Raw genomic sequence first — 14,458 nt, forward strand, 5'->3', positions numbered from 1 at the left:
GTCTGAGAATTCAACCAACGATGGCTCAAAAATGTTCAGAAAAGATTGTGTCTGTACTGAACATGTAGAGACTTTCTTTCTTGTCATTATTTCCTGACAGCCTACCAACCATTCGCCCAGCATTGATGCTGTAGGAGTTATGGTCAATCAGCTAGGGTTAACTTAAAGTACATCAGAGGATGTCTTAGGTTCTATGTCTTGTAGGAGAGACGTGAGCATCTGCATACGGTGGTATCCTTGTTCCAATCCCCTGCAGGTGCTGAAGGACTACCGTACAGGCAACTTCTGGAAAACAAAGGGACTGAGCCTGAAGTTGGGAGTAGTTGGGTCATTGACAAGTTCTGGGTTATTTGGTGATCTGCGAGCCTAAAGAAAGTTGTCCTAGCTATTGCTCCAGGCTGACCTGGGAGGCTTCCGAGATAGCAGAGCTGAGGGCCACGTTCTTAATAGGGACAAATTCCCCCCCAGGGTAACAAGGGACTTCAAGAGAAGCAGCCTAACAGCTGTTGTGTTGATAGACTTCACCTCTCCCTAGGCTGTAGGCTGTACATCCCTATTTCTCTTCCCACCTCATTAAAAGAAAAAAAAAAAAAAATCAGGTGACTTTTCTTATTGAATTACTGTGACATACTTAGAAAGGCCAACAGATACTAACTTCCATCTGCAGGTAAAGACATCTCCCTAAGCCCAAGAGGTCAAGTGGGGTGTCCCACCCAAATTTGAGCAACTAGCCCAAGCGAGAGAGGCAGGACTTGAACCCATAGCCTCTGACACACAGCATTGGTCTATCATGCAGCTGCACTCGGGCACTGGGTCAGTTATCTTAAGTAGAGAAGGAAATGAGATGAAAAGTCTTAGATTCCTGTCAGGCACAGTGATGCATGCCTGTAATCCCAGTGGCTCGGGAGGCTGAGGCAGGAGGATCACGAGTTCAAAGCCAGCCTCAGCAAAAGCAAGGCACTAAACTACTCAGTGAGACTCTGTCTCTAAATAAAATACAAAATAAGGATGTCTAAATAAAATACAAAATAAAATACAAAATGAGGATGTGGCTCAGTGGTTGAGGGCCCCTGAGTTCAATCCCTTGTATCCCCTCCCCCCACCAAAAAAAAAAACCCTTAGATTCCTGTGTCTAGTCCTGTGCACTAACTCTCTGCCAGCCCTGCTTTGGAAAGCTGCTTTCCTGAAATGCAGCGTGGCTAACAAAGGCATGTCCCAGCCTGGTGCACAGGAAGCCGAGGGTGTAATAGGAGTTGTCTGTGCAGAATGAATGGCTCATGAACTGTATTCCAAAAACAGAGTCAGGAGCAGCATTTGTGGAGAATGAGTCGAATCCAGAAGACACCTGGGACTCTAAGAAGTGGCTACAGAAACATGGCTTGAAGGCCCAGAAGCTGTCATTTTACGATGTCCTTGCTGCCTGCTCTTTCCGCCATGCTGATGGAGTCGTTGATATAAAAGCCAAACCTGAGAATGAGTCCATGCAGACCAGTGCGGTAGGTGAAGTGAACTTTGGGAGGGGCTGTGGAATTCCCATAAATGCCCTAGGGGGTGAGGCCTCCCTCAGGTTCAAAACCAGGGCAGGACCACACTGAAGGCAGCCAGGAGGGAAATCAGCTTATGTTTCCATGAAGAAAGGTGTTCCTTCTACTCCCTGCCTTATTCTTCTCTAAATGGTACCTGTGAGAGCAGAGATCTGTCTGGGAATGGTTTCTAGTTGTCTGGTTTTTTTGTGAGTGTTGATATAACAGAATACCTGATGCCGGGTACTTTATAAAGAAAAGAGGTTTATTTAGCTCACAGTTTGGAGGCTGCAAGCCCCATATCAGACGACCTCTGCTGCTTAGCTTCTGGTGAGGGTCCCCTGGTTGCATTACAATATGGCAGAGAAGTGGAAAGGGAAATGGACACATGTAGAAGGGGAACAGGTTGTTCACTTTATAACAGTCTGCTCTGATGAGAACACTCACTCTGCAAGACAGCATCCATCCCCTTCAGAGGCAGGGACACCATGACCTTCCACTAGGGCCCCCTCTTAAAGATTCCGCTACCTCTCAACGCTGATGCACTAGGGACCAAGCTTCCAGCATACAGACCTGTGGGGGGACACACTCAAACCATTTCTAAACCGTAACACTAGATACATGTGAATTATGGATAAGTCATTGGCTGGGACTGTAGAAATTCAGGCATTAAAGTTTGAATTATTCAACATTCTGTCCAAAGAGAGGACCTTCTTCCACACTGGATGGAAAGAAGCAACTGCTGGTGGATGCTCCAAAAGCAGGCGTTTCTGTGGTCCTCTTGATTTCTCACTCTCTCAAAGGTGCATTCTTCTTGTGACTACCAGCCAGCACAGAATGGTTTCCCAGTAAATATCAAATCACTTTCTCCAAAGGGTGATAGCCCCAGATGAGTGTATATTGAGAACTTTGGAAGCTGTAGTTCCCTTGTGCCAAGGGGGTCTCATGGGAACACAGCTTCTCACAGAGCCTGACTCCGGCTCCCGGTGGAAGGATCATCTCATTCACAGTGGTTTCTGTCCTCTAGAGTCACGCACGTGAGTCAGTAGCCCAAGAATTTGCATCAATAATGTCTTCATTGGTTTTGTGTTACCAAATATCTGAGGCTGGGAAATTTATAAAGAAAAGAGGTTTATTTAGCTCATAGTTCTGCAAGTCAAAGAGCATGGTGCTGGTATCTGCTTGGTTTCTGGTGGGGTCCTCACTGTGTCATGGCAGAAGAGAGGGAGGAAAGCAGGTACAGGTGGAAGAGCACCTTGTGAGAGACAGACGGGGATGACAAACCACTCTAGGGGTCAGCAACCCAGTGCTCAGAGACTTAACTCGATCCCACAAGAAGAACACGAATCTCTCTTAACAACCTCATGGCCTCTTAGAGGCCGCTGCCTCCAAACACCGCCACAGTGGGGACCAGGTCTCAACATGGTGAGGATGAACTGTACTCAAACCTTCAGGGTCCCTGAAGCTGCCAGTCCAGGACGGCACTTGGAGAAACAGCCACATGTAGAACAGGAACCAAAAGACTTGGGATCCAAAGTTTAGAAGTACGGAAAGACCAAGAAGTGTCTTGAGATGAAAGAAAATCGGGATACAAGGAGCCTTCCAGATGTTTAAAACCAGAGGAAACCGTTTTAGGAGGTGATGATGTCCCATGCTGAGAGGTGAGGGTAGAAACGCAAACCAGAGCAGGCCTGCTGGCCCCTTGGCCCCACGGAGATGAGTGGGGTGGGGATCAAGGCCCTCTGCAAACAGGGTTGAGGCTCTGCTTCAAGGTCAAGGTCATCACTGAGGCAAGCGTAGATCCAGGGCCGGGAGACTCCAACCTCTCTGAGCCCCCGGAAGCGCTGTTTCCCTCCAGCCGCTTCAGCCTCGCCGAGTTGATTCTTTGCCCTCCTGCTGCCGGGTGCTCACCGGGAGCTGCAGGAGGAAAATATAAAAGCCAAATTAGAAAAACGCAGGATGCGAGACCTGTTTTCTGGCGTATCCTAGGAAGCAGAGTAATTGCTGCAGGGCAGGGAAAATCTCATTTGCGCCCCCACCCGCAGCCCCGTTTTCCAGCTTCGTAGACGTTATTCAGTCAGTAATGTTCAGGAAGTTACACATAACTAAATTTCCATTGTGGAAATACATTAGACCCTGGGTATTTAAAAATACTCATCCTGTTGATTTGGATGCGGCCGACCTTGAGTCTGTGACATACGCTCAGGCCCAGAGCTAGCTCCAGTACCAATTTCTTCCATACTCTTTCTTGATGATTTTAAATGACATTTTAGAGGGTCAGCTTGAAGAATTTGGCTTATAAAAGGGGACTTTGGCCTCAAATTCCTTGTGCTAATGAATAATAACGCAGCGAAGTTTGAGAATGACAAAGTGCAGCTCCCCTTTTCCACAGATACTGACACTGAAAATATCCACCTATAATGAACAGTTTTACTTTTAGTATTTAGACTGTGGGTCCCAAACTGAATTTAACCCTAAAATTGGGATGTGGATAAAGCAGACAGAAGCTTCAGCTGTGAAATAGGTAGATTATGGAGGTTTTCAACCGGGCTAGACCCCTAAGCATTAAACTATAAAAACCGGCTTAAACAGGTACAGATCCAAGAAACCCGTTTACATTGAGAAGTAAAGGGGTAAAGAGACCTCACTGTGCACCGCTTCCAAGATGGATGAGGAGGCGGGCCTCCTTCTCCCCGTCTGTAAAACGGGCACTGTCAAGTCCACATTTGAACGTGCACGTGGGAGCCCCTTTCCCAGTTGCAGACGCTAACGTCGAGGGTGCTGGATCAGCACCGTGGACGGCCTCCGTGTTGTAGGTGCGAGGCGGACACTGGGGTTCTCACGTTTGCACATGAGAACGGGAAGTCGTCCATCCGTGGCCAGCTCCATCTGGGGTCCCCGCTCCCACCTGCCACCCCCCTGGGGCACGCCGTCGCCCAGCGGCCTGCCTCCAGGTAGCTTTCTGTCTCGAGTTTTCCAGATGGCTGTCCACAGGGCATGGGGGAAATGACCCGTGGGGACCGAGAGGCCCTTGCGCGGGATGACCCCGCAGAGAGGGAGAAGCAGGGCGACGCACGTTTCCCCGCCCACCTTTGTGCTGGCATCCAGGCCTGGGTCCCTTCCCTACCCGCCTTGGCAGCACAGGGCCGATCTCACCGGTGCCCCGCAAGCCCACCCTCACCAGCAGCTGCTGGCCCCCTGCCCCTCGCCCTGCCTGGCTCTAGCATTCCCGTCCCTCTGGTGTGCAGGCTGTGTCCCTCCCATTCCCCGGGGGCCTGGACGTGGTGGTGGCCTCCTCGCTCCTCTCGGCCACATCTTCGGACTCCCTGCCCCTCCTCGTGGCTGTTATCTGCTGCGCCCAGCTTAACCCCACGGGTCCTCGGAGCTGATGGCTTGTACTTCCCCGTCGGGCAACAACCCCTGCTCTTCTTAGTGACTCCGACCCCACCTTGGCGGCCTTCCCACTGCGCCGACCTTCCTTTCCTTTGACTGCCCACTTCTCCAGTGACCGCCCCTCCACTCCGTCCGGTCCACCCCTGCCTAGCTGTACCCTTGACCTTGTCATCACAAATAACTGCATCAACACAGCCCCATCATCAGTGCCAAACGTCCCCCTCTCTGATTGCGCTCAATCCTCAACCCCGTGGGGACATACGGGTCATTTCCTCCGTCCTCTCCAGCTGTCCGTCCCTCCCATGCATCCTCATAGGCCCCCCTCCCTTTATTGCATTGGTCTGGCAGAACTCCTTCCCTGGTAGCGTCCACCTTTCCATCGGCAGATCTGCATTTGGTAAACGGCTCCAGTCCCCGTTATGATTTCTCCACGCAGGAACCACCCCCGCGAGTGGAGTTTTAGATCTGGCCCACGCCTGCTTCTGCTTCATCTCTTTCCTTCCTCTGCTTCCCTTTAGAATCCAGCTCCTCAGTGACTTGTGGACATGCCCTTCCTCCTCTGCTTGGCTTTGCCAATGCCCTCCCGGGCCCCTTCCAGTCAGGAATGGCTCCTTCCCTTGGCCACGCTCCTCTGGCTATGGTCTTCCCCAGATTCCACAAACGCCCAGGCAAACTTGGCTGGGGATGTGGCCTTGCCGGCCCTCCAGCTTCCCCCAGGCCTGCCCTGGCCACCTGGCTCCTTCAGGTCTCAGCTCCGGTTTCCCTTCTCCCAAGCTTTCCCCTTGGGTTTTAAGGTCCCTGCCTTCCGCCCTCCTCCCGGGCACTCTCCATTCTCCTTCCCTGCCTTATCTTCCTCCCAAGCCCTTGGTGGCCTCTGCCCTACTGTATTCTGCTTTGCTTCTGATCTGGCTCTTCCCCTGCTAGCATGAGCTCCTTCGGCAGGTTTGGGGGTCTCTGTTGTGGACTGTATCCCTGGTGCCAGGCATGAGCAGTGATGACAGCATTCCTTGTGGGAGCCTCTGTCCTTGAGCCAGGTCTGTATGGCCCAGTGGAAGGCTCTAGACATGGGATGGGGTTCGTGGCTACCTGGCTTTATTCGTGGCTGGAAGCAGCCATGGAAAGAGGTTTGGGTGACTCCCAAGTCCCGCCTCCTTCAGCATGGTCTGTGGTCTCCCTGACCCTCTGGTGCACTGTGAACTTTCTTCTTTGTCAAGATTTTCTCCGTCCTCTCTGTCTCGACCCAGCACCAGGTACTGGGTTATCCAGTACTCTGCATTGCTAATTGTGTGCGTGTGTGTGTGTAGTGTCGTGTCTCCCTCCTGCTGGAATCATTGGCTCCTCCCGGGCGCAGATGGGACCAGCATGTCTTTCTGACCATTGTGCATGACACCTAGCATCCTGTGGAGCAGGCACCAGAACGTGGGTGTTTGAATTAGTGACTGAATGATTTTGTGGCGGGGATGAGAACTAAAGTTTGTACCAATTAGGCAGAGGCAGAAGTGCCATCCTGGAGACCTTCCTTCTCTGAATGGTTTCAGAGTGGCTTCTGTCCTTGTCCCTTCCTTAGGAGACCAAGAAGAAGATAGTCCATGCAAAATACTGCAACAGGTTTATCCATGCTGCCTGGAAGGATGGGACCTTGGTCCACGTCAACATCACCAAGGAGAAGTTCAGGTGGTACAGGGAGAGAGTTCACACGGCGCTGGCCCGGATCCAGAGGAGGTTGGTGTATTCCCAGGGGGGTGCAAGCGGGTTAATCTTTCTCAAAATGCAAATCTGCTTGATCTCTAGGTAAAAGCTCAACTAAGAGAAGTGACCTAGTTGGGCCCAGTGGCACACACCTATAATCCCAGCGGCTTGGGAGGCTGAGGCAGGAGGAACACAAGTTCAATGCCAGCTTCAACAACTTAGTGAGGATCTGTCTCTAAATAAAATGTGTAAAAGGTCCGGGGATGTGGCTCAGCTGTTAAGTGCCCCTGGGTTCAATCCCTGGTACCAAAAAAAAAGCAAAGTAGCCAATAAACACACTGTTAAGTCAAGGTGACTGTCCCCTGGTTCACAATGACCTTGATGATATTGAGGGGGAATAGGTGGATGCTGGTTCCACGCTGCCTTGGTACCAGTGCAGGTTCTTGAAAGCAGCAGAGGTGTGGATCACACTGATCACACTTGGCTTCGCTGCAGGAGGCTGCATCCTGGATGCGGGGGCCACAGTGCACTGCAGACAACAGTACACCTGCCTTCCACCCTTGAATGTTTCATTTCAAAAGCATTTCATTGTGCCTCTTGCAATGTTGGACAATCTTAGAAAACATCTGAAATGTGTACATAAAAATCAACTAATAGAAACTTCCCGTCTTCCCTCTCGGGTTCTTAAAATCTGACAGTGCTCCTGCTGCAGCCTCAGGGAGGGCCTGGTGAGGATGATCTGCCCGAATGTCTTCACCTCCCAGGGCCAGGGGCCAGTGTCAGACCCCAAAGACCAAATTCATTTAGACGCATGGGGTCTGAGGTCCAATGGAGCTGGATTGTCATCTCAGCTCTGCCACTTGCTGTGTGACCCTGGGGAAGTTAGTTAATGTCTTTGGGTATCAAGTGGGGATAGTGACACCATTTATAAATTGTTCTATGGATGAGTCGAGATACTAAACCTAATGAGTTTCAGCCAGCGCCAGCCTGCAACAGCCACGGCAACATGCACTTTTTCCTCCTCCTGCACTTTGTCAGACAGCTGCAGGTCGCGGGCACCCATTTGCCAGGCTGGCCTTTCAAATCCCAGGCAGGGCTGGGTCACTCCTACCCAGCAGCCCAGGTGTCTGCAGCTGACTCCCTGGGGAGAGTAGCTTGGGCTGCGAATCTGGGAGGGACAACACCCAGCATCCCCGGGGTCCCTTTGTTCCTCTGCTCCCCACAGATGTCAAGGCGTGTCAGGAAGTTTTCCTTCTTCTACTTTCTTCTAAGATAGTGTGAAGTCTTCAACTCTTGTTTTGGATTCATCCACTCCTTTCATTTGTCAGTACTTTTTTCTGTCCTGAAGCTTTGTTAGTGGGCCCATCACCTTGAGGAAACCTGGGTTTCTTGTAACAGAATATATACAAATATTGTTTTTAAATAAGTCTGGTGATCTTTGCCTTTTAATTGGAGTGTTGTGAGCATTTACATTTAATGTGATCAGTGATTTGCTTGGATTTAAATCAGACATCTTGCTCTTTGTTTTCTATTTGTCCCTTTTCTTCTTTTTTCTCTTTTTACTTTTTTTTTTTTTTTTGCCTTTCTTTTGTTTATTTTTTATGGTTCCATTTTATCTCCACTCTTATTAACCCCACCTCTTTATTTTTACATGTGTAACTAGTTAGCATTTACAGTATGCATCCTTCACTTATCATGTCTACCTCAAATAATATCATGTCACTTTGTGTGTAAGACTCTTACAACTTTACAACTTTCATTTCCCTCTTGTTTAATTTCTTTCTTTCTTTCTTTTTCTTTTTCTTTTCTTTTTTTTTTTTTTTTTTGGTAGTGCTGGGGATAGAACCCAGGGCTTCACACTTGCCAGGCAATACTGTACCCCTGAGCTACATCCCCAGTCCCTTCTAGACTTGACTTCCACACGTGTTTTACAAATGGCCTGTTGTCTTCTAACTAGAGTAAACATCAGAAGACACATATTTTACATTTGTCCACATACTTGATATTTCTGTTGCTCTTTTTTCCTTTTTTTGGACCCAGAATCCGCTTAGCATCATTTTATTTCTTCCTGAAGGAAGGTTAGCACATTTCCTGTAGCATGAGTGATGATTTGTCCATTAGTGGTGAGTTGTCTCAGCTGTTTAAGTCTGAAAGACTCTCACATTTACCTTTATATCTTGAAAGATATTTTTGCTAAATATAGAATTTTAGCTTTAAAATTTTATCTTTTGTCACTTTAAAAATCTTCCTCTCTTGTCTCCTGGCTTGGCTGGCATAATTTACAATTAGAAGGCTCTTGCTATTCTTAGGTCTGTTCCTTTCCATGTAAGGTGTGTTTTTTCTGTCCCTGGTTGCTTATAAGATTTTTCTCTTCGTCGCTGGATTTCATCAATTTTGTTATGATATACTCTGCTGTGGTTTTCTTTGTGTTCTTCTCTTTGGGTTATTTGATCTTCTTGGATCTGTATGTATATTGTTTCAATCAAAATCAGAACATTTTGACCATATTTCTTCAAATATTTTTCTTTCTCTTTTTCCTGTCTGTCATAGACTCTAATGATGTATTTAGCCTCATAGACTCTAATTACACATATCTTAGACTCCTTGATATTGTTCCGTGGGCCACTTATTCTCTGTGAAAGCTTAAAAATCTTTTTTCTCTGTTGCATTTCAAATTATTCCCATTGCTGTTTCTTTTAAAAGTTTCCCTGATCTTTTCTTCTTCTGTTGTTCAGTGCATTGTTAATATTATGCTGTTATTTTTCATTTCAGATGTTGTATCCCTCTGGAAGTTCCACTTGGGTCTTCTTTGTCTTCCATTTCTCTTCTTATTCTGTTTACACTTCCCCTTCTTGAACATATGAATTACATCTCTAATGATGTGTAGCATTTTTTTCTGCCAATTCCATTGGGTGTGTTGTTTTAGGGTCTGTTTCTAGTAATCCCTTTTTCTTCTATCATGGATCATATACACCTGTTTCTTTGTGCACCTGTTAATTTTTTATTGGATACCAGAAATTTTGAGTTTTACATTGTTGGGTGCTGGATGTCACTAGTTTGTTGTTGATGTTTGATTGTTTTGTTTTGTTTTTGGTACCAGGGATTGAACCTACAGATGCTTAACCACTGAGCCACATACCCAGCCCTTTTTATTTTTTATTTTGAGACAGTCTCCCTAAATTGCTTAGAGCCTTGCTAATTTGCTGAGGCTGGTTTTGAACTTGTGATCCTCCGGCCTCTGTCTCCCAAGTTGCAGAGATCATAGGTGAGTGCCAAGTGCTTGGCTACTCTCTTTTTATGTCTGTTCCACATCAGTTCAGTAACTTGGAACCAGTCTGACCCTGAGTCTTGCTTCTAAGTCTTAGTGTAGGTCCAGGGTGGCATTCATTGCAGGGCTCATTTGGTCCTATGACAAGCCAGTGTCCTTCTGAGGGCCCCACTTGATTGTCCCTATATCAAGGAGGTTTAAACGACCTCTCTGCTGGTTGAATTCTTCCTGACCTGTGTGAGCTCTGAGGAGTCCATCCACTCACTCCTTCCTGACAATTTGTTCCCTGGCTTCCAGAGTCCCTTCCCCAGCACTTAGCCAAAATCTGGAGGGCACTTTTCTGCAGATCCCTGGAGCACGTTTCTCTCTGTCTCTCCCCATAACTCGACACTCTCCCTCTGTCTAACCCTCTGTGCAGTGACTATCTCTTTAATATTTTGCCCTACACATTTGGGTTGCCTAGGTCTTGCTGGACTCTGTACTCAGTTTCATGTCTTTTCCCTGCCCTCTTTCCCTGGGCTTTACCCTCCAGGCTTCCCTGGCAGCCATGAACTTCAGTAACATCCCATGAGGGGCCACAGAGCAGTCCCACTCATGCAGCCACCTGGGGCTTGGTTGTTACAGGGTCTTGAGCTGCCTGATACTGTCCATCAGCTCCTTTGGAGCACATGCCACTCTACGAGCTTGACAGTAAATAGCAGAATTTAAGAACAGATGGTCTGAATTTATAGTTGAGGGTCCCCACGTATCAGTGACTAGAAGTAATTTCCTCTTGGCTCTAGCTCCCATGTTGGATTTAGTTTTCTGTATTACTGATGTTTAGTTCTGTTTTACTTGGATTGCTGAGGTTGGTGGAGGGGGTTGGAAAGGCAACCAGCCCACATGTAGGATTTTCTACAGAAAAACTTCAAAGGGAGTAATCCACTGGCTGAAGAGTGGGTGTAGGCAACGTGTCCCACAGTGCTGGCCAAGGAGCTGCACCGTTCAGCGGTAAGGAAGGCGATCTCGTGGCCTGCAAGTCTGACCATTCTTTTTGGAACCTTCTCCTGCCTAGGATTAAATGGCTGGAGGACAGGAGCCAAATCCTCTTTGGGAAGGTGCGTGAGGATTGCATCTACATCCTCATCGATACGTCTCACTCCATGAAGAGCAAACTGGACTTGGTGAAGAACAAGATCCTTCGGCTTATACAGGTTAGGTGGAGTGGTCAGGTCCATGCGTTCAGGGCCTGCATGTTGCAAATGCACCTGCACCAACCATCACTGAGTGGCAGCAGCAGAGGACAGGGAAATCATGCAGCCCATGGGAAGGCCAGTTCAGAAAAGACTCCCCTTCGCCCGTTAGAGAGCCATCAGTTCCCCTTTGTAAGCTCCTCCAGCCTCACATGGTTACTGAAGGGAGGACCTGTGTCCATTGCTTCAGGCTGTCTCTATCCTGAAGTCTGTGATACACCAAAAGCTCTAGAAAGTTCCATTGTCTCCCAGATATTGATTATTTTGGCATTTTTATTTTAATTTCCAACATTTATTATGAACAAGTGTGTCCCAGAATTGATGCATGGGAGGATGTGTCAGGCTAATGAATAGAAGCCCCCAGTTCCTACTCTGCCTGTGCCGACCTGACTTCAATTTCCACTTCTCTGAATGTTTAGGATGGTACTTACAGGGGTCTGTTGTGCTGATGTATTAGCTACTGAAATAATAGCAAGAAAAAAATATGAATTCAGTTTTTAATTTGACAATCCTGTATGGGAGAATGATGGACAGATGGAAGGCAAGTCAGTGAATCTGTAAGTGAATAATGTTTTTTCCCAAAAGATGGTGATCAAAATGATGAAGTCCTTCAGGTTTCTCTTCTTTAATAGCATTATATTCAACGTGCACATTTGGCATACCATTAATATCAGGATTAAAGTCAATATTTAATGCCACATTGTATGTATATGTATATATCACATCTATAATAAATCTTCATATATACATTTGGAAGAGTCTTAGCATTCAAACTAGGTATAGATTTTATTTAAATGCCTTTTGTACTAGAAATGATTTTTTCTATCAGACATGATTTTTAGCTTCTAGAACTGAAAATAGATATTCTAATGATTAAATAGATCAGGCTGAGAACTGAGCTTTTCTTACGTTTGAGTGGTTTAATGGTTAAATAATAATTGTCTCTTACAGGAACAGCTGAAATACAAAAGTAAATTCAATTTTGTGACTTTTGATGGTCAGGCAGTTGCTTGGCGGGAAAAACTTGCTGAAATCAATGAAGATAATTTGAAAGCAGCTCAGTCCTGGATTAGAGACATTAAGGTAACAGATGAAATCTGGGTGAAGAAGTCTGAGTATTTTTCAATATGTACTGAATTTATTCACAAAATAGAAATAATTCTTATTCTTAGTCCCCTCTTCTTCCCCCTCCCGCCTCCCTCCCCCCTTCCCTCCTCCTCCTATTGTTCTTTCTTATGGGGGATTGAACCCAGAGGTTCTTAACCACTGAGCCACATCCTTAGCCCTTTTTATTTTTTATTTTGAGACGGGGTCTCGCTAAATTGCTTAGGGACTTGCTAAGTTGCTGAGGCTGGCCTCGAACTAGCAATCTGCTTACCTCAGTCTCCTGAACCTGTAAAATTTTTACTTGACTGGTCGCCTTATCCTGGGAAAGAATCTATATCTCATGCCCTACTTGTTAAATTTCCAGAATGAACCAAGGAAGCCACTGTGACACAAGTTCTCTCCTTTTACAAACTATAGGAATGTCTTATTCACTTAGAGCCCATTATTTTTTAGGGTTGTGATAACAAAATATTATGTATATAATCTCAGTGGGTAAATAATGAATACAATCAACCATCTACTTAGATCTTAGCCATTTGACCACAACCATAACTCTAATTGTAAAACATGGTTCTGCTGTCTTTAAAAATCTGCATTGCAGCTCCTTGCTTGTTTACTGAATGTCCAAAATTAATTTTCGAGATGACCAATGCAGAAGAAAATGTGGTACATATACATAACGGAATATGACATGGCCTTAAAAAATATTATTTGCAACAACATTATGCAACGTGAACATTGTGTTAAGAGAAATGATCTAGCCCTGGAACACATACTGCAGTCTCTCCCTCGTAGGTGACACTGAAAAAAGTTGAACTCAGACACAGTAGGTAGAATGTGGTTATGTGGTTATAGGTAGAGCTGGGTATGGGGGACAAGGAGGAGGAAAAGGTTGGTGAGAGGGCATGAAGTTTCAGTTAGACAGGAGGAATAATCCAGGAATCTGTTCCACAGCATAGTAACTATCTGTTAGTTAATAACATGTTCTTGAAAACTGCTGAATAGATGTTAACCGAGAATAGACTTTAAGTGTTCTCACCATTAAAAAAAAACACACACACACACAAGTGGCCAGTTCGACTTCATCCTCTCTCAATGCGTACACATATCAAAGCATTATGTCATATGCCATTAGTATATTTAATTATTGTCAATAAACATAAAAGAATAAAAACAACAGTAGTGAGGACGACCAAATTCCCCTCTTACTCTTTGGCTGGTTTGTCTCGTAATCAATTTGCAAACCCGGACACCACTCATGGTGGGCCGCGCCCACTCTGTGCTAGTCTCGTGGAGCAGTGGACACAACCATTCCCAAGGCCCCAGAGGGGAAGCTGGGTCTGCGCCTGCTGGGTAAGCAGGGGTGAGGCCTGGCGAGAGGCAATGGGAGGGGTAGTGCAGAGCAGGCGGCCTCCTTGACTCCGTCCTGGGCTTCTCCATCTGCCTTTCCTCCCAGCTTCCCACCATCTTTTCAACATGCCCGGCTGTGGGCTTATCAACCAAGGACTTAGGAGACTGGACTCAGAGGAGAAGTTGTTCCGCTGACCATCTGATTCTATTTCTGCTGCCCAAATCCTGCACAAAAGTTGTTTTAAGTTTTAAATTTGAAATGATTTTTATAAAAGTTATAAAAAACAGTACAGAGTTCCCAAGTGCCTTTTGCCCAACGTCCTCCAACCTCTGACCTGGCCCTGGTTTATTCATCACACCTGAGAAGGTCACATCACTACTACGCAGGAAAAGGCAGGCTTCGTTCAGCTTCCCTCTGCTCTCCTGTTCCAGAAGCTCACGTTGTGTTCCCTGGCAACGTGCCCTGTCTTCCCCAGTTGGTGACAGTGTCTCTACCTTCCCTTTCACCATCTTGACACTTTTATGGGACGCAACTTAAGAACAGACCAGTCACCACTGAGAAGTCCAAACTTGAGAATCTTTATTAAGCCGGCCGGCTGACTGTCTCACACAATGCCCCCAAAAAATGGCTATTGGGAGAACAGCCCTGACCACAGGGTTGCAGGGGTTCTTATACCAAAAATCCCATCAATCATAAGTGTCTGTTGCTATGATTCAAAATTACAAACTGACATCATGAGATCATCGACAGAGGGAGACGTGGGTCAAAATGACCCTTACCTAGGTACAAACTAAAGAATGGTTGCTAACATCCACACAATCACCGTTCACATGGTACATTGTTTAGGAGCAATAGGGATCAAAGGAGAGCATTTTTCTTTGCGTAGGAATTATCA

The 14,458-nt window shown here is 46.5% G+C and overlaps 1 protein-coding gene across 1 annotated transcript in view; it reads left to right on the plus strand.

Annotated features, from left to right (window-relative positions):
• The window catches only part of VWA3B (von Willebrand factor A domain containing 3B), a 190,908-nt gene that overhangs the window by 84,752 nt on the left and 91,698 nt on the right, over window positions 1–14,458 (plus strand). The window contains 4 exon segments of the mRNA XM_079109530.1: window positions 1,300–1,496; window positions 6,484–6,638; window positions 10,928–11,066; window positions 12,057–12,188. Coding sequence (XP_078965656.1) covers window positions 1,300–1,496; window positions 6,484–6,638; window positions 10,928–11,066; window positions 12,057–12,188 — 623 coding nt within the window.

This window comes from Sciurus vulgaris, assembly GCF_902686455.1.
Source record: "Sciurus vulgaris genome assembly, chromosome: 14".
Taxonomy (NCBI): domain Eukaryota; kingdom Metazoa; phylum Chordata; class Mammalia; order Rodentia; family Sciuridae; genus Sciurus; species Sciurus vulgaris.